Source organism: Lepidothrix coronata, unplaced genomic scaffold, assembly GCF_001604755.1.
Source record: "Lepidothrix coronata isolate B3197 unplaced genomic scaffold, Lepidothrix_coronata-1.0 Scaffold172, whole genome shotgun sequence".
Classification (NCBI taxonomy): domain Eukaryota; kingdom Metazoa; phylum Chordata; class Aves; order Passeriformes; family Pipridae; genus Lepidothrix; species Lepidothrix coronata.
In genome coordinates this window covers 647,534-675,405 of record NW_016690352.1, presented here as the reverse complement: position 1 = coordinate 675,405, position 27,872 = coordinate 647,534, and the positions used below count along the sequence as shown (strand labels likewise).

The 27,872-nt window shown below is 39.0% G+C and overlaps 1 protein-coding gene across 6 annotated transcripts in view; it reads left to right on the top strand.

Annotated features, from left to right (window-relative positions):
• The window catches only part of TBC1D4 (TBC1 domain family member 4), a 101,506-nt gene that overhangs the window by 69,254 nt on the left and 4,380 nt on the right, over positions 1-27,872 (top strand). For 3 of the 6 annotated variants that reach the window (XM_017829958.1, XM_017829961.1, XM_017829960.1), the window contains exons 9-20: positions 1,191-1,265; positions 2,260-2,486; positions 4,250-4,399; positions 11,040-11,200; positions 12,113-12,322; positions 14,879-14,881; positions 16,566-16,724; positions 17,529-17,687; positions 18,119-18,363; positions 21,190-21,349; positions 23,518-23,687; positions 26,222-26,398. In XM_017829958.1, the coding sequence (XP_017685447.1) occupies positions 1,191-1,265; positions 2,260-2,486; positions 4,250-4,399; positions 11,040-11,200; positions 12,113-12,322; positions 14,879-14,881; positions 16,566-16,724; positions 17,529-17,687; positions 18,119-18,363; positions 21,190-21,349; positions 23,518-23,687; positions 26,222-26,398 (1,896 nt within the window). The remainder of the gene's footprint in view (positions 1-1,190; positions 1,266-2,259; positions 2,487-4,249; positions 4,400-11,039; positions 11,201-12,112; positions 12,323-14,878; positions 14,882-16,565; positions 16,725-17,528; positions 17,688-18,118; positions 18,364-21,189; positions 21,350-23,517; positions 23,688-26,221; positions 26,399-27,872) is intronic. The other 3 variants (XM_017829959.1, XM_017829962.1, XM_017829963.1) reach the window with 3 other exon arrangements.

The following is a 27,872-nucleotide window of genomic DNA, read 5'->3' as shown; positions in this document are numbered from 1 at the left end:
TTGTTTTTCTGGACTGATCTTATTTTTGTGAGGTTTGAACTGAAAACAGGCCGTGACTTCCTAATGAGGTACCTCAGGAAAATAAATATAACCTTTCTCTGACCTCATGAACAGATTTCTTCCAGCCCATGATGCACTAACCTCTTCTGTTGTTGTTCTTTCTTAACCAAAAAGCCCTTATTACAATGCCAAAAGTGTGTGCTTTCAAAGGTAGTGAGTTATTCTTTCCTCTTGTTTTATTGTGAGGGTCAGTGAAGAGATGCTTCAGGCAGAGTATTTATTGGTAATGTGCTTAAACGGAATAAGGTACTTAAAGGGCACTCTGAGTCTAGAAAATAACCCTTACTAGGGAAAAGTAGGCTAAATAAATACTGCTGATGTTAACAAAACTTCCTCTGGAGTTGCAAGCATACCAAGAGGAGCTCTGTCTACAGTTTTCCTAAAACCTAGGCTATTTTTCTCCTGGTAAAGTACTGAAAGCAACTTACTTCAGCAGTCAGAAGTGTCCAACAGCATACATCACCAGGGAGTTAAAGTTAGGAGTGAAAGGTATTCAAAAGTATTGCTGATCTATCACCTCTTCTTGTGAAACCAAAGGACCATTACAAGTTCAGCAAAGGTCCTCTAACATTAATTTCTGGCAAATTCTTGTCAGGTTTATCTGAACTATAAATGAAAAGTCTTGTCTTGTGCTATTTGGATGGATTTGCAGCCAAAGAGCGTTTTTTCCCAGTTTTAGTACTTTAACTACTGTTGCGCAGGTGGACTGAATTTGTCTGAAATGTCTAGATATGGAGCAAATTGTGTTGATATTACAGTGTGTCATGTGCATCCATTAGGAGCAGTGCGTGCACAGTACTGAAGTCTGGAGTTTTTTGAACTCATCTTTTTAAGCCAACTCAGCTATTTTGCCTCAGATATATCAGGAAATATTCAGTTGATTCATACAATAGAGTTGCAGGTTTAAAACTCCTGGTAGCAACATGGGAGAAGGTACAGTTTGACCTGTACATTACAAGATGTCATTGCTTGTAAAATCCTGTGCTTGCCCCATCAGCTGTGGTCTTATGTCAAACTTTTCTTGAGCCTGAACAGTCCTGTGTTCACTTGCACAGGTGTTGCCATCTTCGCTTAACCTTCAGAAAAAGAGGAAAAAGACCAGGTTAGATTACTTGCCCTTTTTTTTGCAGGGAGCCAACAGAATGCGCGGCCGCCTGGGAAGTGTGGACAGCTTTGAGCGCTACAACAGCCTTGCTTCTGACAAAGTACGTAAGGAGCTTAGTTTAAATTGGCACGTTTTCATGTACAGGTATTAATGAAGTGTAAATATGGCACTCTGGAAGGAAGTAGCACAAAGCACACCAATTTACAAAACTCAAAGAAGAATTTCCACTGGGAGTCAGGGGGTGTAAGAAAGCTGGGGTTTATGTTGACTTGACTCTTCAGCTTTAATCTGGTTGTCAGTCGTTTTTTTTCTACATTTCTCTTGCTTCAAAAAAACAAGGAGTTTCTGTTAAGTTTCTGCCTTGTTTTACTGAAGTAATTTAAAAAGGTCACGTCTCAACAGAAGGAAATGCTCTGAAGGTGAAGAATCCTTTCTTTAGTAATAGTTGGTTTAGGGAAGTAAAAATTTTTGACCTAAACCCAGCTGTTGGGCATGCTGTATGGTAGCAAGAGGGCGGAACTCTGTTCACTTTCTTTTTATTTCCTGTTTTTAATGTTTTAACCTCACATGAGAGTTGGTTGCTGATTTTCCCAGGAGTGAAGATTCTGTTAAGGTTTTCCTGCTACAGTTACTCATAAACTGGCTGTGTAATAACAGTCTCTCTTCCAGGATGTTGCTGTGACGGTACAGGAAGTATGCTCGCAATATGTCGAGGAAACTAGCTAAAAGCAGTTTCCCTAGTCTTTTCCATTCCCCTGTTTTCCCGAAAAAGACAAAAGTCTGGTAACTGGAATGCCAATCCCTGTGAGAGGATGCCCGGTGTAATTAATACATTGTTTGCCTTACAAATACATTTTTATTCCTCTTTCTGCTTTCTCTTTTTTTTTTTTTTTTTTTTAAGAAGGATGCTGCTGGTTTTGAGTGAATTATCAAAGGATGTCTGGTTTGGGTGATAATTAGCATACAATAGGCCATGACCCAGAAGGGGGAGAGGCTTTGGTGCCCTGATGCTGCGGCGCATGGCCCGTGGGTTAGATGAGAGCTCTCGCAGGGCACAGAGCGTCAGGCCTTACTCCGCCAGCACTTCCTTTCAGGACACTTCGCCGGGCGATTCCCCGCCAGCTACTCCTCCAGCGTCCCCCGTGTCCTCGACCTGGCAGACATTTCCTGAGGAAGACTCGGAATCCCCCCAGTTCAGGAGGCGTGCACACACCTTCAGCCACCCCCCCTCCAGCACCAAGCGGAGGATAACCTTCCAGAACGGGAGATCCCAGAGCGTCCGGTCCCCGCTGCTGCGGCAGAACTGCGTGGAGATAACAAGGTGAGTCAGGGCATGCTGTGCCAAGCTCCTGCTCTCCCCTGCCGTTGCAGTACGCAAGCCTCATTCCTTATGGACTCTGTTTCTGCACTTCTCCAGAGTTGGTTTGCCCATTCATATATTTTCAGCCTGTCTTCTCTGCCTCCAAGTAGTTTGGTGCTTTGCAGTAACTCATTAATCCCTGAAAGTCATTCAGAGGAGGCATCAATAGATCAAATTGATGATTCGACTGGATGCTGGCACCAATCTGTTTGTTTATTTATTTATTTGTCAACTCTGAGCTGAGCCTCTTTGGCAGTATGGGTAGTCATGCTCTTTGGAGAAGAGGTCCTCAGTGCTTTACATGACCTGATGCTTTTATGCCAGGTTGAAAAAGCTACAAGTGTCTGTCACTGTGTTTGTAAAAGCTCACAGAGAGTACGTCCAATTTAAACTGGTGAGGAGTCTTCCATAAGGACATAAGGATTAAACACCTCCACTGAACTCTGAGGCTTGTGATTTCCCTGTTTGCCTTTCTCCGAAGCTTCCTCTATGATTTCTTTCCCCTTCCTTTGGAGACTATCCAGCTATAAACATGTGGAGGAACACTGTTCCTTCAGGAGTTCCGTCACTCAGCAGAAGAGGTCTCCACAGTTCATTGTGGGTCTCTTTGGCTGTACTTTCTTTCTTTGCCTCCATCCTGGATATCTGCAGTAAATGAGTGTACAAACTCCAAAACCTTTACAAAATTGAGGCCCAGATGAGCTGAGTTTTTCCTGTTGGAGAATCACTTTCTGCAATCTACTTGTCTGTTTCAGTGCTTAGCTGCAATTATACTTTTTGTGGGCTTTTTCTAAAAATGGTTTAAATAATAATTTCTCACCTGTTTGATATATCAGTGTGAATGCTGCACCAGCTTGTAGAGGAAGGAAAAAAAATCTATTCTGTTTAAGAGAATGAAAGGGGATGAGGGGTAAGAAGCTAACCTTGAGGTAGCTTTGTTACACTGTGTTTCTGAAGACATAAATAATGTGTTTTTTGCTGAGATAAACTTCAGTTGTTTTTTTTTCCCCACTCACCATGTTGTATGCAAACAGGAAACCCTGTGACAGTTCCAGCCTAAGGACTTGCTGACTACATTTCTTTGTAATAACTTTTAAGAAGTCTCTGATTAAGTGACATCATCATCAGATTTTCAGTCAAGAGTTTGTAGCAGTGGTGGTTCTAGACTGAGATTCTGCATTCTTTCCTATTGAGGATTAGTCATAAATGTTAAGTAAAAGAAAGTGAATTAATTTGTATGTCCCCCCAACACTTGTTACTACTGTTAAGTAATGTTTAGCTGACTATCTTGATTTAAACACTTCACAACAATTTATTCAAAAACACTGCCTTTAAATGATGTCTAATTTCTAATGTGTTATTTACAAAAGCAAGAGAAAAGTGAAGGGAAGAAACAAGGCTGTTCATATTATTGGAGGATGGTTTCTAAGGATATTTTCTGAATGTTTAAGAGATTATTTTTTCTGAATTTGCTTTGAAAGTAAATAGAGCTAAAGAAATAAGGTGGTCTCCCTGTTCTGCAGTGTCATTGGAAAGTTTCTTAAAAAAATCAGCTCTAACAAGAAAATGAGTATCACCAGGGAAACTGCCCTGTAGCGCACTTGGTACATTTTATCTTCTTGGAAACAAAGATGGAGTACTTGGCCAGTATCTTTAATCTGGATGTTTTGTTGTTTCCAAATCTATGCTGACCCATTTGCTATGTTCTCTTGTTGCCTGCACAGTCCTAAGGTCGGGGTTCGGCGCGCTCTCAGTGAGAGTGAATCTGCGTCACCTGGTCTCCCCTCCTCTGTCTCTGCCCCTTCTTTCCTGAAAAGCTTTTACCAGGGCTCAGGAAGGTTGCTCCAGCGCTCAGAAAGTGACCTCTCCAAGAGGTGAGAGCGTTGTCTTCTGCCTAGTTCTTCAGTGCCACCAGCTTAACAAAAGGATTCCTAGTGAAATGCAGCACATAGCATCTCTCCCACTGCCTTGTGCTCCTGCATTTCTAACAGACTTCTGTGATGCAAATAGGTGAACAGGCTTTTGGATAAAAAAGCCTGTTAAAAATAGAGGCTTCTATGCTGACATCTAGTAGCTATCACCTATTTCTGTTCTAGTGTTGCAAATCTGCTGCATTGGTTTGTCATGTGAAATGCAGTGGATTTTAGGAGTGTCACACCAGTTTAATGCTTTCTCTGCTGAATGCAAACCAGCATGCATTGCCGTGATCATTGGCATGTTAAAATAAGAAAAGAGCAATGTGAAGAGTGCACAGTACTAGTGTGGGTTGCCTGTGCATGAGAAGGGGAAACACCAAGTTAACTGGGTGGTACTAACTGTGAGATGCTTAGGGAGAATTAACAAATAATTTCCAGTTGAAGAGATATGAGGAAGAAGAAAAGATATGAGAAGTGGCAAAAAAAATAACCTGTCTCTTATAGACTACCTCTGATTTGTGTTTCAGTGCAGCTTTGCTTCTGTGTTCCCTTTAGTTAGCAGTCTTGATCCAAACTGAACCAATGCCCCAGTCAGTTTGTACCGGCAGCTGGATCCCATCAAACCTAGCTTTCTAGATTTGGGGAATGTAGGGATTGACTATTTTATGAAAACTGTACTTTAATCCCAGCTAATTCCAGACTGTTCTAAGATATTACTCTTTTTTAAAATTGGTTATGCGGACAGGTCAAGATACTGTGTTTCATTGTAATGGAGTTTTGAACTCTTAAGTGGGGAGATCTTCAAATCAGGAACCATTCCCAGAAGACCATCATGTTTCTATGTAGGTTTTACAGTATACACATTTCTGATATAATTTCATCTTGAATTTGTATGAAAAGACACATTTGCTTGAGAAAATGGGTTCTCATTAGCTGCAGGTCTTGCTGGGAGCAACTGGGCCTGAACTGTCATGGTAACAAAATTGCAGAAGCAAGAATGAACTGTTAGCCTCTAGCTGAGTTTGTGAAGTAAAGACAAGAAATATAGTCAGAAAGAAGTACCAAATTAATAATGCTGATGTGATAAGTCACTGAACACTGAAGTAATCCATTGCTTGAACTCGCTAATGGTAAATTAAATATACTGTCCAACTGATGGTGGCCAAAATTCGCAATTGTGTGTTGTGCCGTCAGGTTATTAATGAGAGGAAGTTCTAATTTTTACAGTGTATTTTTTCTTGTGCATTTGTTCATTTGGCTGTTTTTCCAGAGAAGGACCATCGTCTATCCCAGTAGGCTCAATGTGAGGTATTCTTAGCATTCTTGTGTGAATGAGTGTATGATAGGTTGGAACTGAGCGTGGTATGCCAGTCTGCAGACTATAAGCAGTTTAACTGTTAGGGACCCTAATTAAAACTTCAGTGCATTTTCCAGAATAATCATGGTTACTACACATTCATGAAGTGTTTCCTAGTCCTATTACACTGGAGAAAACTCTTTATAGTCTGACTTCTGTATTATGTAACTTTGAGATTACACATGATGAAGCAGACAGCTTTTCTTGGTGTCCTGGTGAACTTTGATGTGCAGGAGCAGAGACAGTTTCACTTGGAGTTCAGTTTGGAAAGATTTTTGACTTGTAGCAGTCAGATGGGCCTATACAAATATAAACATATAGAATGGTGGTTGGTGGGGAGTGGGAATGTTGTTGTTTTGGGTTTGGGTTTTGTTTTTTTTATAGAATCACAGAATGGTTTGAGTTGGAAGGGGACTTTAAAGATCATTTAGTTCCAACCCTCCTACACCTATACGTTTTCTACTTTAAGGAATGAGCAGTATAGTAAAGTTGTGCAACAACACAATATTTATAGGTGCCTTCAGAATGTTTTTACAGCATTGTCAATACATTTGTCTGGAGACAGGTCTGGCGTGGAAGTGGTCTCCACATAATCTTGATTTTTGACAAGTGTGTTGTGCAGCATTCAGTATTGAGCAGAAGCACACATAAGGGTTAAAAAAAAAGTCTGGTTAATACAGAAGTAAAAAAGTTTGTTTAATATAAAAATAAAAGCAGCACTTTTAAAAATGGAACAACCTTAAGTGTAGATTTGACTAGCTCAGACTCTATTCATTGCATAATTGTGCAAGGATAATTTAAGATGAATTATCACCGCCTGAATTTGAATGGATTGCTTTTTTTAAAACAGCTTCACATGTCATGAACAAAGTAAAATACTTGGGAATATTCTTTAAACAAAATAGCAGAAAGTAATTATTCAGAATAAAAATATATGACAGGAGTGAAAACCAATAGAGGGGTGTAAACTGATAGAAACTAGTTTTTCTTCCTTCCAGAGGAGAGGAATACTTAATGTATTAGTCTTACATATAGATTTCTGCAGCTTAAGCACTGGGAAGTTGAATTCTGTACTTGATCTGGGGGATTTTGTACCATCAGCTTCCAAACTGCAAAGTAGGTTGCATTGATTCAATTGCTAGTTATAGCAATCAAGAAGAGAAGTTTAAATGAAGGTGAAATGGGGAAAAATGCAAATCTTGGCACGAGCTGCAACAGTATTTGTTCAAAAGTCAGTTGGCTTTCATGGACTCAAGTGCAAAATAATTCAGGTAGATATTATGTAAAAAGTTCACAAGAAATGAGGTAGCTTTGTGGTTTTTTGAATATCAGTCTTAGGGAGCATTTTAAAGAATGGTTCTGGGAAGATATTTGGATAATTAAAACCAAACAGTAAGTATGTTTGTAATCTGACCAAATTTTTGAGATTTATTCTTTCCTTATTTTTTTTCCTTCCCCTGAAGTAGTTGTCTGATCTTCATACTATGCATTATCTGATAGAATAGTGAATGAGATGATGCTTCAGGGAAACTGAGTTGCAATTACCTGAGATAAAAAACTGAGATAATCAGTACACTATACTCTTGACTTACTTGAGTTTTTGCTTGTAACAGCTTAAGTATAAAAGTAGAGACTGAAATATTTGAGGCATTACATTGAATTTTTAGCTTTTCGCTTTTTATTGCATATAAGCTGATAAATGCATTTTGGTTTCTGTATTAATTCAGAAGCAGAGACTTAGTAGCCTTACAGAGAACCATTATTCTCCAAACTGAGTTGTGATGCGTTTGTCTTAAATATAAGTATTACACTGTTTTATTTTTCCAGAGCTGCATGGGAGGTATGTTAAGTGATTAAAACAGAAACAGTTAAGTTAAACCCCAAACAAATGGAAATCCTCCATTTTGTGGAATTTCTCTGTTTAAGTATTTGACTCTTTCGTATGTCTGTTTTAGCAAACAAGAACTTGAAAGTAGTTATGGTTTTTTTCTTCTTGGTGGCTATGTTACTGTATAACCCAGGAAGTACTCATCCTCTGCCTTGCCCCAGTGCCTAGGGTCTATAATTGATAGTCTCAGAGAGTTATAAATTTCTTTAGTTTGACATAGAAACGTTTTTTTGAAAGTCAAAAACATTGTTAAAAACTGGAATTAGTGATTGGACTACTTCTGCTAGGTGACCGTGCAACATGTTTCCCATGTGGATGTTTCACCTGTGGTGTTGTCAGAACAGGGGCTTTTCTTAAGAATTCTTAAGAATTTTTTCCTGTGAGTGAGGTTCAGTATCGGTGCCCTGACAGGAAAGTTGTGAAAGTCTTTTTCCCCAAGTTGGGAGGTAGTGAAAGCTCTTCTCTGCTTCTCAGTAGCCATGACTGAACTCTATTTAAGAAGTTTTGGAGTTGCTTTGGCTCTTAGTCTCTCCACTCACGTTAATAAACCTCATCATTTTGTAGGGAGCTGATATCTAATGGTCACATACACTTTTTTCGTTACCCCCACCCTGTTTAGAAAACTGTCTTTTACACTGATCTCCTGAACCTTTTCATTAGGATAGGAGACACTACCATTTTACTCTGACTTCTTCGTACTTTTACTCTATAGGATATTCTTTCACACCTTCAGATCTGATACTAAGCTAGGACTTGTTTTTCTTGAAATGAGAAAACTTTCTTTGCTCCCTTTCTAACCTCCTTTTCCTAAATCTTGGTGTTTTCCTGGGTGAATATGGTACAGTGTGTTCCTGAGACTTTCGAAAGGTTTCCTCTAATCACTCATCAGACAGCTCTTTGAAAGAGGAGGTGATTAATGTTAGTCACTTAAAATACCAGGGGATTTTTGGCAGGGAGGTTTTAACAACAGAAGTACAGGTCCTCAGAACTGTATGATTTGCATACTTCATGAGGTAGTATATGTAATTAGTTCATCCCAATGTCAACTCCATGACTCAAATGGTGTAAACAGCTTAGTTTCTTATCCTATAATAACCATCTTCTTATTTTTACTTTCCTGCTAATTTTACTACTGTAAATTGAACACTAACCCTGAGATTAGCTTAGTTGGTCAGAGCACGGTGCACCAGGGTTCCAGGTTCAATCCCCATACGTGCCATTCACTTGAGAGTTGGACCTGGTGATCCTTTTGAATTCCTTCCGACTCAAAATAGGACTCTCTGCACGTTTAGAGGCATAGTAGCTGAACATAGATTTTTGTACACAGCAGTAGAAAGAAAGTTTTCATTCCCTTGTTGTGTGGCTTCTATTTAGTAAGCCCTGGAATGACTCAGTTTTTGTGTTCTAACGTGAGATATGTAAGACTTGAAATAGTGAGAAGTAGTTCCATTACAGATATTTACAGAACAGATTATATATCCATTAGAATGATTATATATCCAACTTCAATATCTCATTTCCAAGAGTTGTTGGACTGAAATACCTTTGGAAAACAATACCTGTAGATTAAGAATTAGTGTTGTAGTCTATGTTTAGCTACAACAAGCAGTGGTTAGCCCATCACTAAAGACTCTTACAGAGTTAGACAAAGAAGATTGTCACAGTTGCTGTCTTGGTTAATGCAACATGGGGATCTACTGAGACCACCTACTAATAGTATGATGCATAGGGAACTGAGACACAATGGAAACTAAATCAGGAGTAAAGAATAATGCAGACTATCTGATATTCAGGGCTTCCAGCCTGTAGTGCTGTTCTTAGAGGAGGGCAAGGGTGGTGCCTACTGCTGGGTAGCTGAATTTGAAGACATGGTTATTTCTCTGCCAGGGTATGGAAGCAGGGTCTGATACCTTAGTGTGATGGTGAGTCCACTTTGCTCACTGAGACTTACAAATGTCAGGGAGCTATTGTAGATCATTAGCGTAATGACAGCTTTGGTCACCAAAAAGGCTGGTTCTAACCTGGTGAATTCAGCACATGCGTTTAGCACAGAGTATTAGATATAAAGTGCTGATTGAGATGGTGTAGCTGAAACTTCACAGTCCTCCCTTGCAGATGTCTCCTTTTGTGCAAGCCAGATGTGGGGGACAGACTGCAGCTGACAAACTGCAATCATCTGCAACTGCCTTACCACTAAAAACATAGTGAACATGCTGGGCTTTCCTTTCATCTAACTTTTTAGGATTCTTGCACTGTAGTATGGAAATTCGTCGCAGGATGAGGTTTAAGTGTAGCTACTGTGTTGATATAGCAGTTTTCCCTGTGATGAAAGTGAAGCTGTGGACATAGCTCCCCGGGTTTGATGCTCTCTTCCTAAAAGCCTGTAGTTGTGTCTCATGCTGTTGACATTACATGGAAGGATTTGTGGCAGATAATCAGTGTACTCATTGCTGTATGAGATTTGTGCACCTACTTTACTACCAGAAATGCAAAATGCTGAAATATTTCTGAAAGTGGCTCAAGTACTTATGAAAGCTGAAGGTCTTTTCTTCTGGCAGAAGTCAGTAGAAAGGTATGCTTTGGTGTGTCCTCTTAGAATAACCTTCCAGCAAAGCTTTCCTGTATCCTCTCCTTGCTTCTTCCAGCAACATAAGCTACTGTTAAAATTACTGTGTAAATATATTTTTACATGGTAACTGGGGAGATCAGCCCCTTTCAGGTCATTGTGATAGGAGCTGAGTGTGCCCTCTGTTTGCAGAGGCTCTGTTCCTTCAGCTGGAGATGTTGATGAAACATGAAGACATTTGGCGTCATTTATGCAAGTGAAGCATCCACTTCTTGAAACATAAGAAAGAGACTATATGAGAAGACAGAATGTTGTCTCCAATAAAATATTCACCTGTGAGCTCATCATGACATTTAAAATGGCACTAAATGGAGTGTTGTGCTCCACTAGAGCAACATCTAGTGTTACATCAGTTTGCTCCCATAAGACTAATGGATGGCAAAATAAAACCCACTGCTGTCTGCTTTAGAGGCTAAGTATTACCGTGTTTCTCTCTTAGCTGCTCCAAAAGTTTAGCTTTTATTCTGAGCTTCCAGCTGAGCCCTGTGTGAATGCTTCCTGGTGGTATATAGTGCCAACTTCACAGCAGTGTGTTACAAGAAAACAATTGGGCACTTCTGTATTCAAGGTGAAGCTCACACACAGCACGCTTTGCCCTTCTTAAGCTTCCCAGCAAAGGCTCCTGCAGGTTTGGTTGTACATTAGACAGACTTAATAAAGATTTTTTTTTTTTCCCCTCCAAAGATGTCTGACTTTAAACACCCCATATGCTTTTTCTTTCCTTCAGTGATGGGGAGGGAAAGAAAAGAACATCAACTTTCTGCAGCAGTGAGTCTCTAAATGCTGTGGGGGCCACGCTCACACCTCGCCGCATCTCCTGGCGGCGGAGAATATTCCTGCAGGTAGCTTCACCTATGAATAAATCTCCTTCCAAGATGCAGCATCCAGGTCTGTGTGTGCTTTTAAAGAAAATAAACAAGCAGTTGTTATTTAATACTATAGTGAACCGCAACATGTGCAAATACAAAAGGGAGAAGGGAGTCAGCTTGATACAATATTAATGCTAGAACCTTGCTAAAGATCAGTTGTACTCAATTGGCTTTAGACTACTTAGGTCTTTGTTGCTTTGAACAGGGGATTCTGTCATCAAAATAAAATGAATTGCAACCTCCCATAGCCACAGTGGTAGCCTCGTGCTGACAAAGATACCCTCTTTAAGAGTTAGGAAATTTTTACCCTAGCCTGTGTACATAATAGGAGTGTTTGCAGAAAATGGTAAATTTTCTGCCTTGTCCCTGTAGTGCACATAGCACCTGTTGAGTGTGTTAATAATTCTTACAGTTTTAAGTCATTTAAGGTAGAAACCTCTGACATATCTAAAATTGTGCTATATTGATAAAGTCCCATTTGGCGGAATTCAAAACCATAGGTAAACGACAAACTCTGTATTTAGTGACCATAAAGTGCTACATAACTGCCTGTAGTGCAGCTTAGCAGATGAAAAAAGTTGCTTTTAATATAGAGCCTGTGGTAAATCACAGCAGTAAACAAGCTCAGCTGTAAAGGAGACTTCATGGATAAATGTCTCATTGTAACTCTGGAAAGAGCTAGCACGGGAAAGAGTTGAAATACTGGGTGACCTCTTATTTAGTTGCATTTAATTTAAATATAATTTTAATGTAAACAAAACACTGTATTTAAAAATAATTCTCTACTGTTGAACTTCATTTTCTCTGTCTTTGGAATAAGCACGTCTCTGCTGAATGTGGAAGACAGCTATTTTTGTTCTGTTGTGACATAGTTTTTCATGATATGTCAAACAATCTGATTTTCCTCTAATAGCTTTATGATTCTTTGCAGATGGTCATGACGGAAGTGAATTGTTACCCTTATCCCCTCTTGCTCCACCCCTGGAGGAGGACCCTCTTGTTCTAGTATTGCAAAATGAGGATGGTCCAGATAAAACTGGAGAGAGGAAAAATTCAGAAGAACTGCAAAGTCTGTGGAGAAAAGCTATCCATCAACAAATTCTGTTACTTCGAATGGAAAAAGAAAACCAGAAGCTGGAAGGTTAGCTATTTAGAAAATACCCCCAAAAGCTGTTGCAGATTCTGCTGCCTTAAAATGAAAACTGTTCTGGTGCTGAGCACCTCAGAGATGTGGTTCTGTAACTTTTTGGTTAACGGTGCTAGAAAAAAAATGTGTTCGCCTAGTCCTATCTCACACTCTACCAGGTTGTCTATCTGCCTGACTTTAAGTGAGTCACCTCTGTTACAGAAGAAAGTAATAACTTTTCCTTTTTTAATGCATTTTAGGCAAAAGTTGCTGCAGTCTGTGTTCTATCTATCTAAGTGTAGGAGTTCTAATGTGGAGTGAGAACAGGTGCTCTGTGTACACTTAGGTATAGTAAACCTTACCCTCTCTATCTCGTTTCAGTCCTTTGCAGCTCATGGTATTTCTCTCCAGGCTTTTTGTCCTTCATTAACCATATCACAGTGGTAATTAATTAATACTTGAATCCAAATATGATTTTTGAGCAACTGGCTCTTGAGGTATGTCAGAAAGTTCTGGTTTTTGGAACATGAGCACTTGTAGACTGGAAATTGAGTGCTGTTAGCGAGGGATCTGAAGTTAACCATTCTGATCGTCAGCTACCTGAGCAACAGTTAAGATATTTTATTATGACTGATCAAGACTCACACAAATAAAAGATATATGTCTGTCCTAGCATATAGAAGTTCTTCAGTATAATAGACGTAACAAGCTTTCAGTGCAAGTTGAAAATTTCAGGTGTCCTCTCTGGAATTGCTGCCCTCATCTTTTTCTATATGCTGTTGTAACATCCCAGTCTTGGTTCATGAGCTTATTGGAGGGGTTTTACGTTAAAAAAGATACAAGGCTCCCAAAACCCCCACAAGGTATTTATTAAAAGGGACCTTCAGTTCTTTTAGACCTCAAGACCATCCACAAGAGAAACACTATGACACTTCTCAGGGGGTCAAAATAACACACTTCTACTGGCAAACTTTGGAAAATAAGGTAACTTGGCAAAAGTTTAAAACAAGCATTCAATCAACATATGGCATTTCACAAAGCTTGACTTAGCAAATTCCAACCTATCTAGGGTTAAATTACCCAAATATCAAGGAAAGGAATTAGGAGAAGAGGAAGAAGTGAGAGAGAGAGAGGCACACAAGAGCTCTGTCAGCCATAAGGGGCTGGGTTAGGGGCTTTAGGCGGTGTGGTGTAGGGTTTCAGGTGTGCCAATGGCTAATAGCCATTCTGGGCTGGACTAAAGGGACAGGGTGGTGGTGGGGATGGGGCAGTGCTCCTGGTGTGCCAGTGACTGACAGCTGCACCAGTGGCTCTCAAGGAGGCAGGTTATGGGGGGGCAAAGCACCATTCCCCCTTGGCAGAACCTAATCAGCCCTCTTCCCCCCCCCCCGAGTTGTTTCAAGGCAGTAATAACTTTTTAATAACTTTTCAGTCCCTCACAGCTATATAACATTGTATGGTAATATGATTCTTCTGACAAAACATAATAATCTTTTTAAGGTCAGTTAACTCTTTTTCCTTGTTTAGTCTTGCTTAATGAGAAGGCAAGGAGAGGAAAAAAAACTAGGACAGAAGTCTTTCCATGTCCCAATAAGAGTGCATCCTTGAATATATTTCCCACACGTGTAGTGTATTTCTCTGTGCAGTTTCTCCATACAGTTTGTCTCCCAGTTGACGCACACTTCTGTGGAAACTCCTAGGTTCAGAGGGAACATTAGAGAGAAATCTGTTTTAACTTCAGCCAAAATCTTCATTTCATAAACCGTTTTAACAGTCTGTTGTGGGGTGAGGAAGCTGGACATCTGCTGTAGTTACTGATTTCATGTTATTCCCTCTGTTATTTTGAGCTGCTGAGGGTCAAACTCTCTGCCATACTTGCCCTGTGCGGGGATACTGAAAACCGTTGAATCAATCCAGTTCCCTAAGTCTCAGTGACAAGTTGTTTTCATTCTGTAATGGATGTGTAGAAAGCAAGTTCTTCCTACCTGATCATTTGTGGTGAAAACAGGAGTGTCGGCAGTAGGGCCTCCAAACTGGTGCTCATTTGCCAGCCCCCATTCCTGATTTGTGCTCCAAGGAGCTTGTCTCATTCTTGTATTCAGGTTTGTAAATACTGCTGGTGAAACTGGTGCTCTGGCCAGCTAAAATTCAACATCTTATTTTCAAAGGGTGAAAAGTAAACTGTCTGAACTCCTAGCTGTAGGTTTCCTTCCTGTGAGCTGTTAGAACATGGGCCATTTTATGGACAGGACATGCACAGAACTGATACATTCCAAACAAGTGTTGGTTTGGGTAGTTCTTGGCATCCTAGCCTATAATTAAATGCAGATCTCAGGAAAGGGAGATGTAGTAACAGAAATGCAGAAATTTCTTTACTTGAAGCCAGGTTCCTAGCTGTGAATTTATTACCTCTATACGATTGACTTAAGACCAAAATTGCTAAGGAATTGTTTCTAGTGGTTTTCTGTTAATCTTTTATTGACTTTAATTTATGAAATATTAATAGAACCTCTTTTCCTATTCCTTTTGCTGTCGAGGAGACTCGAATACTATTAGCTCTTTGTTTTACAGAAGGTAAGTTCTGTCAATTGCACAAACTTGCTTTTTTTTTTTTCCCTAAGAATCTAGAAGCTGCTTCTTCCTGTAGATCACCTAGAAATATAACAGCTGCAAAAAATGCTAGGCCACCTAGCAGTGATTAGGAAGAATGTTAACGAGGATGGTTGAAAGCAACCAAGGGTGGAATAGTAGGTAGAACAAGTATGATCAATAGTCAAGCTTGCTGACTTTCACTAGGGTTAACTGCATAGTTAATCTTGGAGTTCATTGTCACACTGAAGTATGTTACAGCTGTCTTGAATCTGTTGCATACTGCTTACAAGAGTGACCATTCTTGGGTGAAATGGTACAACAATAGACTTGCATTTAAAATCACCCCAACTGAACTGCAAAATCCTGTGGTAAGATCACATTCCCATTTTTATGGCAGTGTACCACACCTTGTATAATGCTTGCTTCTACAAGGCCTCCTGTATTCTTGAACAGGTAAGTTCTCAGAGGTGTAACATAAAGCTTCTGGAAATAATTTGTCATTTTTGAAGAGGGCTAGGCAATGATTCTGTGGATTCATCCAATATTGACTCTATTTCAAGTGAGATCAGTAGGCAAAGGAACAGATTGTCTTGTTTTGCAGGTTGAACAAGAGTTTGCTTTTACCTAGAGGTGATGATGGGGAAAAGGCATACATTTGTAAGAGGAAGGAGGCTCCTGCAAGGGGCAAGTACTGCACACAGATCAAGGCAAATTTGGGATAAACTGGACTGCAGCTTTCTGAGGTCATGTTGTGGAATGTACAATTCAGTCCAATGATGATTAAATAAACCTCTCTAAATTAAGACACATTCAAGTCTAGATTGCAGTTTTTTACACCAGTAATAAGAGGAATTGGAGTGCTTTCCTGCACATGTATCATGTATGATAAAATACCCACACTTAATTTCTCAGTAATGGAAATGAAAGCTCTTCTTCCATGAAATACCAAAGTAACAATGCCACTTTATTTCAGAAATAGTGAGTCCTCTGGAATAAATTTTTTGCACCACAAGTAGTCCTATGCAGTAAACCCTTTATGTTTATAGCAACAGGAGTTCTGTGGTTCAGCACAAATGTACCTTTCTGGATATGGTTTACATTGGTTCATTCTGTTTACTCTAGCCACCCTGATGATGCCAGTTAGTGCTGCCAAGAGCTCTTATCACTCTCTTAAGGGACATGTAAGAACTGGAACCAGTGTGACTGACTTCATTCAGAAGATTTGCCTAGCTTGCTTGCCTAAACCTCTAATACGTTCATATGTTTGGGACTTTCCACACTAAAACAATTTTAATGTTTAATATAAATAAGAGTAAAATGATCAAAGGTGTTTTTGCTGTTGAAAGAAGCAGCAGGTGTTGTGAAGTTGTGTTGAGTGGGTTTTTCTTCCTGCCCCAAGCCTAAAAAAGTGGTTTTTGTTTGCTCCATGAATTACTCGTGTTCATGACCCAATAACAGAAGTTAAACTGTTACCTGCAGGATCTTATGACAAAACGCTGGCCTCATCTGAGCTATAAACTAATGAATTGTAGAAGGAGTATTTATCCCTAGTCAGATTATCAAAGAGCTATATCTAAATTGAATGGGGTTTGTGTATTTGTTGTATCTTGTAATTTTCTGATATTCTGCTTTTCCATGTGCTCTTCCTTTGTGTTCTGTGCTCTAGCAAGCAGAGATGAGCTTCAATCAAGAAAAGTAAAACTGGACTATGATGAAGTTGGTACATGTCAGAAAGATGCCATAAATGTTTGGGATAAGAAGTTACTAAACTGCAGAGCCAAAATCCGATGTGACATGGAAGATATTCATTCCACTTTAAAAGAAGGTATTTATGTAGGAGGACTTTTAGCTATGCAGTCTGAAGATTGTATTTTTTTGTTCCCTTTTGATACCAGAAGAAATCTGCCATCAATACACGTTTTACAGTAGCAAAAAATTGCCTTCACAGGTGCACTTTCTGCTGCCAAACAGGAAATTAGTTCCACTGTGTTTGCAGCTTACAGTGTCAGCAGTGTAGAAGCATGTATAGTCATACTCCTGGAAGTAGCTTCTTATTCCCACGTATTGCTACATTCAAGATTGAACTTGGAGACTCTGTGGCTAACACTGTAACCTTCTGGTTTCTGATCAGTGGATCCAATGGACTCTGAATTTCAGATGCTGTAATTTTACTTACTTACCCAGAAGGCTGGACCATAATGTCTCCTTGTGGACTGTGCCCAAAACCTAGGGGAATCACAGCCAAGCTTTGGAGAGTCAGAATGACCACATCTTATAGATCTGGAATATGGTTATTTAGTATTCCATTTTCTGGAGTGAAAGGCTGGGGATTTTGGCTTGAAGTAGATCTTCCTGTGGACTAGCCATAGGCCAAGAGGGTATCCTAAGGGCCTTGTTAGTATAATGCAGATGTTGGGTCTGACTATACTGCTTTTTCGTCTTCTATGGAGTCTTATATCTGTGTTACAGATGCTGAAAAATAATTCAGTATAATCTGGCTATGGTACAGAAGGGAAGTTTAAATTGCTACCAGAGTGGTTCAGCCAAGATTATGACAAAGCAAATTCTTGTGTTGTAGCACTAAAAATATCCCCTTGCTTAGGCCTCTTGTTTTTTGACTTACCTGCAGGTGTACCAAAAAGTCGTCGGGGAGAAATATGGCAGTTTTTGGCTGTGCAACATCGAGTCAGGCACAGGCTGCCAAACAAGCAACAGCCTCCTGACATCTCTTACAAAGAACTTCTGAAGCAACTGACCGCTCAACAGCACGCCATCCTTGTAGATCTAGGTATGTCTGTTTTTTCTGACTTGTTCTGTGGGTCTTTGAGTGAAAACACACCAGTTTTAACAGAAGATGTTGCTGGAGATAGATGCTATATGAGCATCACCACAGGATACATTCTGTGTATGCCACTTAGTGTCCTCTAAGCAGATGATTTCTGAGTTTATGCCATTTGTATTTATGCTCTTCTACATCTGTTTGAAAAGAGAACTCAGTCACTTCTGCAAGTTCTATGCAGAGGAGAATAGTAAATGAGCTCAATGGATAAAGTTTAAAATCAGTGACAAAATACAGACTGGCCTGACTAAAGGGAACCTGCATATGAAAAACAAAGAGAAATGATCTGTGGGAGGAGAAGTGCTGGTTGTCAGATGAATTGGATTGGGTTTTTTTTTCAAAAGAATTGAATATCAACAACTCTCCTCTTTTTGCATCAGGACGCACATTCCCTACACATCCTTACTTTTCTGCCCACCTGGGAGCAGGACAGCTATCACTCTTTAATCTCCTGAAAGCATACTCTTTGCTGGACAAAGAAGTGGGTTATTGTCAAGGTATAAGCTTTGTAGCTGGAGTGCTGCTTCTACATATGAGTGAAGAACAGGCCTTTGAAATGCTGAAATTCCTCATGTATGACCTTGGATTCCGCAAACAGTACAGGCCAGACATGATGTCACTACAGGTAAGTCAGTCCTTCCAGAGCAAACTAGAGTTTTAAATTACTTTTGAGCTCTAAGGGGTTGCTTTTGTTCTCCAGGGCCTTATGAAGTTCTTATGCTGTTTGGGATGTTGTGAAGTGCATGTGTATTCTATTGTCGACCCCCCTCTCTGCCTCTCAATTCGAAAACAGAGAAGTTCAGGACTTGCATACTTTTACTGTCACACATCCCCATCATCTCCTCTTTGGAAATTCTGCTTTCTCTGCTAATTTGCTCTTCCTTTCATTTTCCTTACTTCTCTCTCATCTTTATGCCAAAAAAACCCCAAACCCGATATGCTTGCATCTGTATGGATGGAGTTTAGAAATTAATTAGATTTTTCTATTTTTTTTTGTTTATCAGTCTATGAGCACTTGGATGTAGATTTTTCTCTTGTAGCCCCAAGTCAAGTCAATAGTGACACACAGTGGCCAGTCAGTGTACTCCACAGGCATTTGTACTTTGGGCAGCTCTGCCTTGACTCATAGTTCCATCTTTTTCTCTCATTGTTCTCTAGTCCACCACCCCTCAATACAGAGGGAAAACAGAAGAATTTTTAATAATTTAATTTTCCTAAGCAATGATGCATGCCGTGCAATACTATTTAACAGCTAGCTACTCAAGATTGTTTAGGAAGGAGACAGAAAATCTTTCAGATCTATATAAACTCCAGGTTTAAGGTTTGAGAAATCTTTCACCTTGACATGCGACTATCCACTGATTAGAATAACTTATATGCTATAAACCCCTAATATTATAAAGGGGTATACTACTGCTGAGTTAAAGCTTGTAGTCCACAGTGGAGAAAACTAAGAGGCAGATACAAAAGTCTCCTGGTGTTTTTCATGTTACCTGCTTAGCAAATGCTTAAAATTAAGTAGGAACTTAAAGGAGAGTTTGAATCCACTTTTCATGACCAGTCACTTCAGGTGCTTATTTGACAAATGTCCAGAGCAATGGAATAGATTGTAATTAAAGAAATTGTATGTGCTTATTCTAAAAACTATAGAGGAGTGTTTTTCTGTGGATGTAAGTATGCTGTAACAAATTTTTTGTTGATGAATTAAGGGTGAACAGCCATAAGTAGCATCATTTTACCTCCTTCATGTTCCATTCCACCCCACAAATGTGTTTTAAACCTGTGGGGGTCAAAGTGTGATAAATACATGTTTGTGGGTTTTCCCCTAGATGATGCTCTCTTAGTGTTTGTGTGTTATACTGCATTTGTAGACTTCCAATAACATCTGATGATTTGAGAGCATTCATATGTCCAGGATTTCGCATTTTGGTTTAAATGAGTATGATTCTTTCATTGCCAGAAGCTTTTAGTAAGAACACTTTTAAATTTCAGAAAGTTTTCCACTTGTAGTACTGTTTGCCCTTTAAATTAAATGACCTTACTTTCCCCACAGTTTGCTTCTAGGCCAGTCTTCTGTAATACACAGAAGTAGAGTTTTGTCTGCTCAAGACCAACTAGACAAGACTTAGAGCACCTTACTAAATTTGGTTTGTTTTCTAACAGGAGTAGAACATTTGCATTTCCAATATTGAAACACAAGTGTAAGCTTATAGGCATAATTAGCTTCAGTCCTGTAGAAGAAAAATGTTGTATGGTTCTTTAGGATAATGAAAACTTATTTGACTTAAATTTTTTAATTGTTGTCTGGAAAAGTAGTAATCTAGATCCTTAGTTTATAGTGAACTAACTCGGTTAGTGGTACAATTCTAACTTCACATGTCAATGTGTTTTGTATTGATACTGTACAAACTGTACTTAATTGGTATCTTTGGCAATTAAAGCAAGGACTCAAATGCATGCACAAATTTAGCTGATTTGCCTAAATGAGAAGTGATCTCTCTGCCTGTGGACACTGCTGACTAACCAGGTAGTTAGTGCAATCAGCTTTTGTTAGAGAAGAATCATGAACTCTAGAAGTAGGAAAGTAGCCAGATGAGTAATTTTCTTATTAAGGAATGGATTCACCTTAAGCAAAAGCACTGTTGACAACGACCTGACAACTAATCAATGTCTGCTTCTCATCTTCTGCTTTCTGAAAGAAGCATTACTCTGTGCTGTGACTTACCATGTCATATAAACTATCAAAATTGCAAGGAAATAGTTTGCCACAGGGTGGTATTTTTAGCAATGAATAGCACCTTTTAATCGTTTTGCCTTGCAACCTTTTATGGGTTGTATAGCAACACTTTTTGCATCAGTATCTTAAATTCCTCAGGACTGTTGGAAGATGTGCTGGGAAACATGTATGTTGGACACCTCTGTACATAATGTATTCTGTGGGTACAAAAGCTGTCTAAAGTGATGTCCGAAGTAGCACAGGAGTTTTAAATGCAGCAAAAATATGGCAAAAATTCAAAGTCCGAAAGCTGCAATATGGAAATTTACTCATAAATAGTTCAACTCTGTAATGGAGAGTTTTGACATCTTGGAAGAGGTGCCTTTACTTTCATTGCTGCAAGAATGAAAATTCTGGTTTGTTGATAAAGTTAGAACAATATATTCTTTGGTTACATTAAGCCCGTGAATCTGAAATGATACTGCATTAATAATTAGGTTCAAACTGTTCTTTGTTATTGGATGCTGTGCTAGTTTTAATTCATTAGAGGCAGGTTGTTTATTTGTGAGTAGATATCACTCAAAGCCCCAGGTGACAATTAAGCTTCATTTTACAGTGCTATGTGTACTGGAGGTAATTTCTCTCAAATGAAATGTGAATGATTTGGAAAGCTGAGTAAAGCTGAACTTTTCTTTCTTTATTTCCCTCCTCCCCCAATCCCCTCATGCACTGTAGATTCAGATGTATCAGCTTTCAAGGCTTCTACATGATTATCACAGAGACCTGTATAATCATCTTGAAGAAAATGAAATCAGTCCCAGTCTTTATGCTGCACCATGGTTTCTTACACTGTTCGCATCTCAGTTTCCATTAGGATTTGTAGCCAGAGTATTTGGTAAGAAAGTTTATTCTATTGCAGTAATAAAAAGAACAATGTCCATTGTGTTTTGAAACTCTCAGGAAGTAGTTTTCTACATACTGGGGACGTTTGGGGTGACCATTGTGGGTGGCAAATAGCAGTGCTTTTCATGGTGGGATGTCAGCTCCTTTTTAAAGAGGAAAACTGAAAGGTATTCATTGAAACATCAGACTTGAGCAATTAATTTTGTCTTTTCATATTATCCAAGAGACTTCTGAAGTGTAAAGAGCAGAAAGTTTATTGTTGCAAATGCATTTTATGCATCAAGCATGCAATTTATGTCCACAGAAAAGTTCAACTTGCAAATTGAAAAAAGAGAATGCATTTGTTTTGGAATCCTGATTCTAAAGTGCTTCCTAAAAATTTCCAGCAAATATGAACTTAAAAGCTGTTTCAGGTGTTCATGTATGTATTGAACAGTTTCTGAGTCTTAGTATTACTCTTACTCCATTTAGATAGTTTTTTAATGATACATTCCTCTTCAGGTAACACGTACTACAGAAGCTTTAATATTTTTTATGCCTTGTAGTGTTTACTGTGTCAGGATGTCAAGTAATTAGTTTTGTCTTCTTTTCTTATCAGTAAGAACTGCCACCTTAACCAAATCTTTAGTAAAAAATGCAGCTTTTTTTTTCCCAATTTATTTATCAATATAAAACTCGCTGTGCTCGGATATACCCCAAGAATCTAGGAGCATATGTCATGTACTTCCTTTTAAATCAGATTTTTTTTCCTTCAGTTTTTCTCTTTTCACGTGGCACCTTTTGTCTTTTCTTAAGAAATTCTACCTGACTTTGTTTCATGTTTTATTACTGGAGTGTGTCAGGTTCTCAATTTGTTGGGTGTGGTGATTTTGAGGGGAAGAGAGGTTTGGCTGGATGGTTGGTTTTGATTTTAATTTTTAAAATTTTTTTTTTACCTAATCATTTTTCCATTATAGAGGGTTTTTTCCTTTTACAGCAAACTTTTTTTGGCTGCTGTTTTTGTGATTGAATGACTGGTGTAACTCTTTTTCAATAGTGTACCAATCGCATTAATATTTCTTTCCCAATGGGATTATTGGATTCCAGGACACTCAAGCATTTTTTGTTTTTCTTTTTTGTTGGGTTTTGAGGTTTTTTGGAAATGAATTTTTTAGGGGTGGAGAGGGAAGGAGGAAAAGAGAGTCAGTGTTGTTTCTCTGTAAATGAGTTAAAAGGGCATGTTCCTGTTTTAACACTTGAAAGTCCCTGTGTTGTTTTACTTCCTAGTGCTTTGGATTCTCTGCATTTTCAGTGTCATTTGGGCTGTTGTCCTATACCAGGGACAAATGGCTCTACCATTCACAAATTATGTTTATGCTGTTTGAATGTGCATCGTAGACTTGAGAAGGGAGACTTTTACGAACTGCGTTTGAGGGAGATGGCAGCCTCACCGGTGTCCTGGTTTCATCCTGTGATACTGGATCAGGCCAGGGATGACCTCTCAGTATCAGGACCAGAAGTTGGGTTTGTTCAGTTGCGTAGCCCCAGACAAACTCTTTGTGGTGTGACAGAGCCAGCAGCTCAGGAGGTTTATTTGAACTACTCATGTTCTGTGTTCATCTCAGTAATGTTTCTGTGGCAGAATTCTATGTACTGTCACCAGGACTCTCATTTCTGTAGTCTTTGTCTACTGACTTGCAGAGCCCAGGCTTTCCCTTCAACATCCACATAATTGCACCTCAAAGTAAGGGTTTGGGGCTTAGGTTAAGCCCCAGTAAGATCACTACATGTTATTGAAAGTAATGTGATTGGTTATGGAATCTACATGATTGTTTAAGGACTAGCTTCTGTCAGTATGTTGTGCTATGATCTGCTTCCCAATTGCTTTTCAGTCACAGATGCACTTAAAACCAGCTAGCAGTCTGTAGCAGACAGTGATGAAATGCTTATTGCAGGTAACTGTTTCAGACATAAAAGGTGCAATATTTTCTCTCACATCTGTAAGATGAAAGACAATTTTTATATGCTTTAACCTCATGTTGAAATAAGACAGATTGCTCTTCTGAACTGAATACATCTTCAGTATGAGCGATTATGAAGAAAAACATCCCATCAGATATGTGTGTTTGTCCAATGACTCTAGCTCCCATTTTCATGATACTCTAATTATTTTTTTTTTAGACATTATTTTTCTTCAAGGAACAGAAGTCATATTTAAAGTAGCACTGAGCCTACTTAGCAGTCAAGAAACAGCTATAATGGGATGTGAGAATTTTGAGAACATTGTTGATTTTCTTAAAACCACTATTCCAGATATGACTCAGCCTCAAATGGAAAAAATTATTACTCAGGTAAGGATGTTTTTCTCTTTACTTTTTTCCCTCCATTTAGTTTACTTTAAAAGAATCATGCCTAAACTTATGTAAAAGTCTTCTCAGTATGTTCATTTTGGTTTGAAATGCAAAGGAGTCATTTTCTCAGTAACTTGTATACAAACAGGATGTGATTGGATTTCAATGGGTTTTTAACTGCAATTTTAGCAGGTCTTTAGTTGCTACCTCAAGGTTTAGTAAAAAGTTCTTTTGTGTCCCAGCTACTGAAAAAACATGATTTTGCTATAAATTTCCCCTCACCATCAGAAGGGTAGAAGTAGCCTATTTTCCAAACCTAAACCCAGCTGTTGCTTCCTGTTGGTGGTTGAGCAGTCTAACAGTTTGTGATGGGAAGCACAACTTGCCATGGTGGGAAGAGGCAGCATCACAGCAACTTCCCCTGCTCGTCCTTCAAACTTCCAGCTGTACAGTGCCAAGTACCCATAAGAACTTTTCTGACACCTCCAACTTAAAACCCTATAACTTAGGAGGCTGGTGAGGCACTGCTTTCATGGTCTGTATTAAAATCAAGGCCATGCAAACTTCTTTTGTTCTGTGGATGTCACTTCTATCCTCCTGGGGATCACTTTTAGAATGTCCCCATGCAACTTTTCCTTCTCACCTCAATCCTCTCCTTGGAGGAATCAGATTTGGCAGGTGCCAGAGGTAAAAGTCCCTCAGGACTGATCTCTGCCTTTCCTGGGTATGGGCAAGGAGGACTTGGAATAGTGTTATTTCATCAGAATTATTTCAGCTTCATGGCAAAGGGCTAGAATAGGAAAGAAACAAAGAATTACTGCTGCTGATATATGAAAAGCTTCTTGAGAAATACTGTCAGTGGCTGGAATCTTCATTTCTACATCATCTTCCTCTGCACTGAAGCTGAAAATTGAGAATGAGCCTCAGTCTAGTACCTTAACTATGAACCTGTGAACAATTTACCCCCTTTAGATGGTAGCTCGGAGATAACAGAAGAGCTCTAAAAAACTATGTCCATATGCAGGAGTGCAGTTAACACTGATGCATTCTTGTGGCTTGTTAATGTTTGAATGTTTCAGGTGCTGTTAGTTAAGAATTCATTTTTAAATAACATGTAGATCTTCATTTCCTCTTTGCATTGACTGTGATTGCCATGCTAAACCTGTGTCAGGCACTTTCATGTCTCTTCAGAAGTCATTGATTCTAGCAATGATAGAGGTGGTAGTTTGATATTTTTAATACTATTAGAAATCAAATCTCTACTCTGTGCTCTGCATGAGTTGCAGAGCAATCATGCTGTGGTGAGCATGGTAGAAATCTGTGACTTTGTGCAAAGCCAGGTCTGATTGAGTAAAGAATGGGTTATGTTGCCTGAGCAGAAGCGAATGTGGTTACACGCAGGTCAGCTCAGCTCTGAGAGTAAGGTCGCCTGCTTGCCTGTGCTGTGGTCTGATGTTGAACAGCCTTCTGGATCTGCATTCATGTGTAGACTGCCTATATCCTATTGTTCCCACCTAGGCTGGCTGCAGGGGGAGTTATTTGGCTGTCTCAGTGTTGTAATTCCCAGGCCCATCCTCTTATAATGGATAATGAAAGAAAAATATAGACATTATGCAGATCTGTAATACACAGATGAAGAATTGACCAGGTAGCTACGTAGAGGAAAATGGCACTGGAACATTATAATATATTTTAAATTTTACCTCATTTGAATTACCTGAAGAACAGCGAAAGTAATGCAGAATTTGTTTTTTTAAGCTATCCATGTGTTTCTTCTGTTGATGGACTGTTTGTGATCTCTAGGTCAAGGAACAGAAAATTAAAGTCACTGTAGACATCCTTCCAATCCTAGTCTAAAATATTTGGTAGTTTTCAAAAGCTGAGAGGCTGTGACTAGATGTGTAAACAGATAAGGGTCATATGGTCCCGTCAATATTAGAGGCTCAGTTCCATAGTCTTAACAATACTTTATCACCAAAGTATCCCAATAAGAAAATAGTGTGTCTTCATGCAGAGATAGAACACAGGGAAACTGTGATCATGAAGAATGTTTTTATAGAAGTCTGTAAATGAGCACTTGGAGATCCAGTTTTGAAGGTAGAGTCGTGATGAATCCTGGATTATTCTTCCTCATTGTATGATGCTGCTCCAATCACAATCTGGTGAGACTTAAATTTTAAAATTTTGTCTTGAACTTCTTCATATTCCTGAGCAAGAGTGGATAAAACTTTGTCATATTATAGAATTCTTAGACTAAATTAGACTTTTGTGCTGATACATCTTGCTATAAGAGATGGTATTTGGTAATAGTAAAAGGCATGATCCAATTTATTCTAAAGACTATGATTTATTATGGCTGCAACCAGAAATCTAGATGTTAAAATGCTCCTACTGTAGACTTCCCCTTAAAATACTTTCTTGAAGGGAACAGGAAAAGCATTAATTTAATCAAGGAGAGTTGACTCTTAGTCAAGCATTCATGTGGAATAAGTGCTCCCTATTGTAGTTAAAAATTGTCTTTTCTCTCATGGCAGGTGTTTGAGATGGATATTTCAAAACAGCTCCATGCCTACGAAGTAGAATATCACGTTCTTCAGGATGAACTGCAGGAAAATGTGAGTCCCTGTGAGGAAGGTGAACCCCTGGAGAAGCTGGAAAGGGCAAACAATCACCTGAAGAGACAAAACATGGATTTGTTGGAGAAGCTACAGGTAAATGATTTAAGACTACAAAATCATAGAGTAGTCATTTCTATGATTTGGCCATTAGAGTTGAAAGTGTTTTTTTAAATGTATTTGGGAAGTCTCCTAACTACAAGACCTTATTCAGTTAACCAGTTCTCTCAACAGTGATTTACTTCTGTTAGACATACTTTAAACTCCATTGTCATTCCTGGGACCTTTCTTTCTTGATATAGATTTCTCTTTTCCCAAAATATCTCTACTCTTATCTCCTATAAAATCTATTGGCAAAACTTGTGTATCTTACAAAAATAAGTTCTCTGTCCCTTCATCTGTTTGCTTTCCTATTGGAAAGTTTTAAGAAATAATCCATAGTGCAATAGACTTGCTCTCTCCAGGCCTTTCTAGGCAGTATCATTTTGTTTCCTTCTGTTGAAACTCATAGTCCTACTTTTGGTAGGTGGTCTCTCCTAACAGACTTGCCTTCATCTGAATGCCCACCAGATAAAGTTACATTTTAAAAAATTCCTGCCTCCCTTCACTATTCACCCTTTGTCCCGTAGCCTGGCTAAGACTTGTTTCAGGTTTTGATATGTATTGTCTTGCATTTTCTTGAAAGACAAGCTCTTGGTTTTTCATTATCAGGCTATTTCTTGATATATTGGTTAGTTTGAACAAGCACTTGAAAGAGCTCAGAGAGCACTTTCAGCTTCTGAGACTTGAAAATAGAAGAAAGCAAAAAAGGAAAAATCAAGTCCTCATTATTTTTGTGTTTATGGGCTAAGGTTGCTGTGCTGTGCTCTTTTGATATTGAAAACAGGAATCGCTTTTTTCCTTTTGTTTGTTTTGCTTAGTTATTTCTCTTTACTTATTTACTGCAGCCTAGGCTTTTACCTCTGTTATAAAATTGCACCAACAACATAGAATAATTGAGAGTGACTGATTTGAAAGGCTCTGTCGGAGCTCTTCTGTTCTTCCAGAGTGCCATATTATAATGCATCTTTCTCAGTTCCTTAACTTCCTCACCTTTTTGTTTGTATAGCGTCTTCATTCCTCTGCTTGGGCCCTTTCCTAGGAATAATCAGAATTTCCCCACTTCCTGCAGAGGGACATTTGCTATTGCTGAGATCCAGGGTTTCTGTCGACTAGCCAGAGGAAGCTATAGGTCTTTTATTGGAGACTAGGGAACACTGCCTGCTTCTAACTTAATATTGAGGTTCTCTTTCCCTCTAACCTCTCCATCTTGCTAATTTACTTTATTACATAGGTTTCCCATTGATTCATCACTATTGGGCAGGTCATCTCTTCCAGTGCTACTCCAGCTGCTGATTTCCTTTTTATCCCTGCACCTCCAGTTCCTTGTTACTCTCAACTGTTTCTTGCTTACTGCAACTTGTTTGTCTCCTTCCTTCTGTAAAGCTTTCAGAAATCCTTCAGATTGATGTAGTGACTGTATGATACACAGTAGGCAATCCTTGTATTGCCTGCCTACTCAGATGTCTTT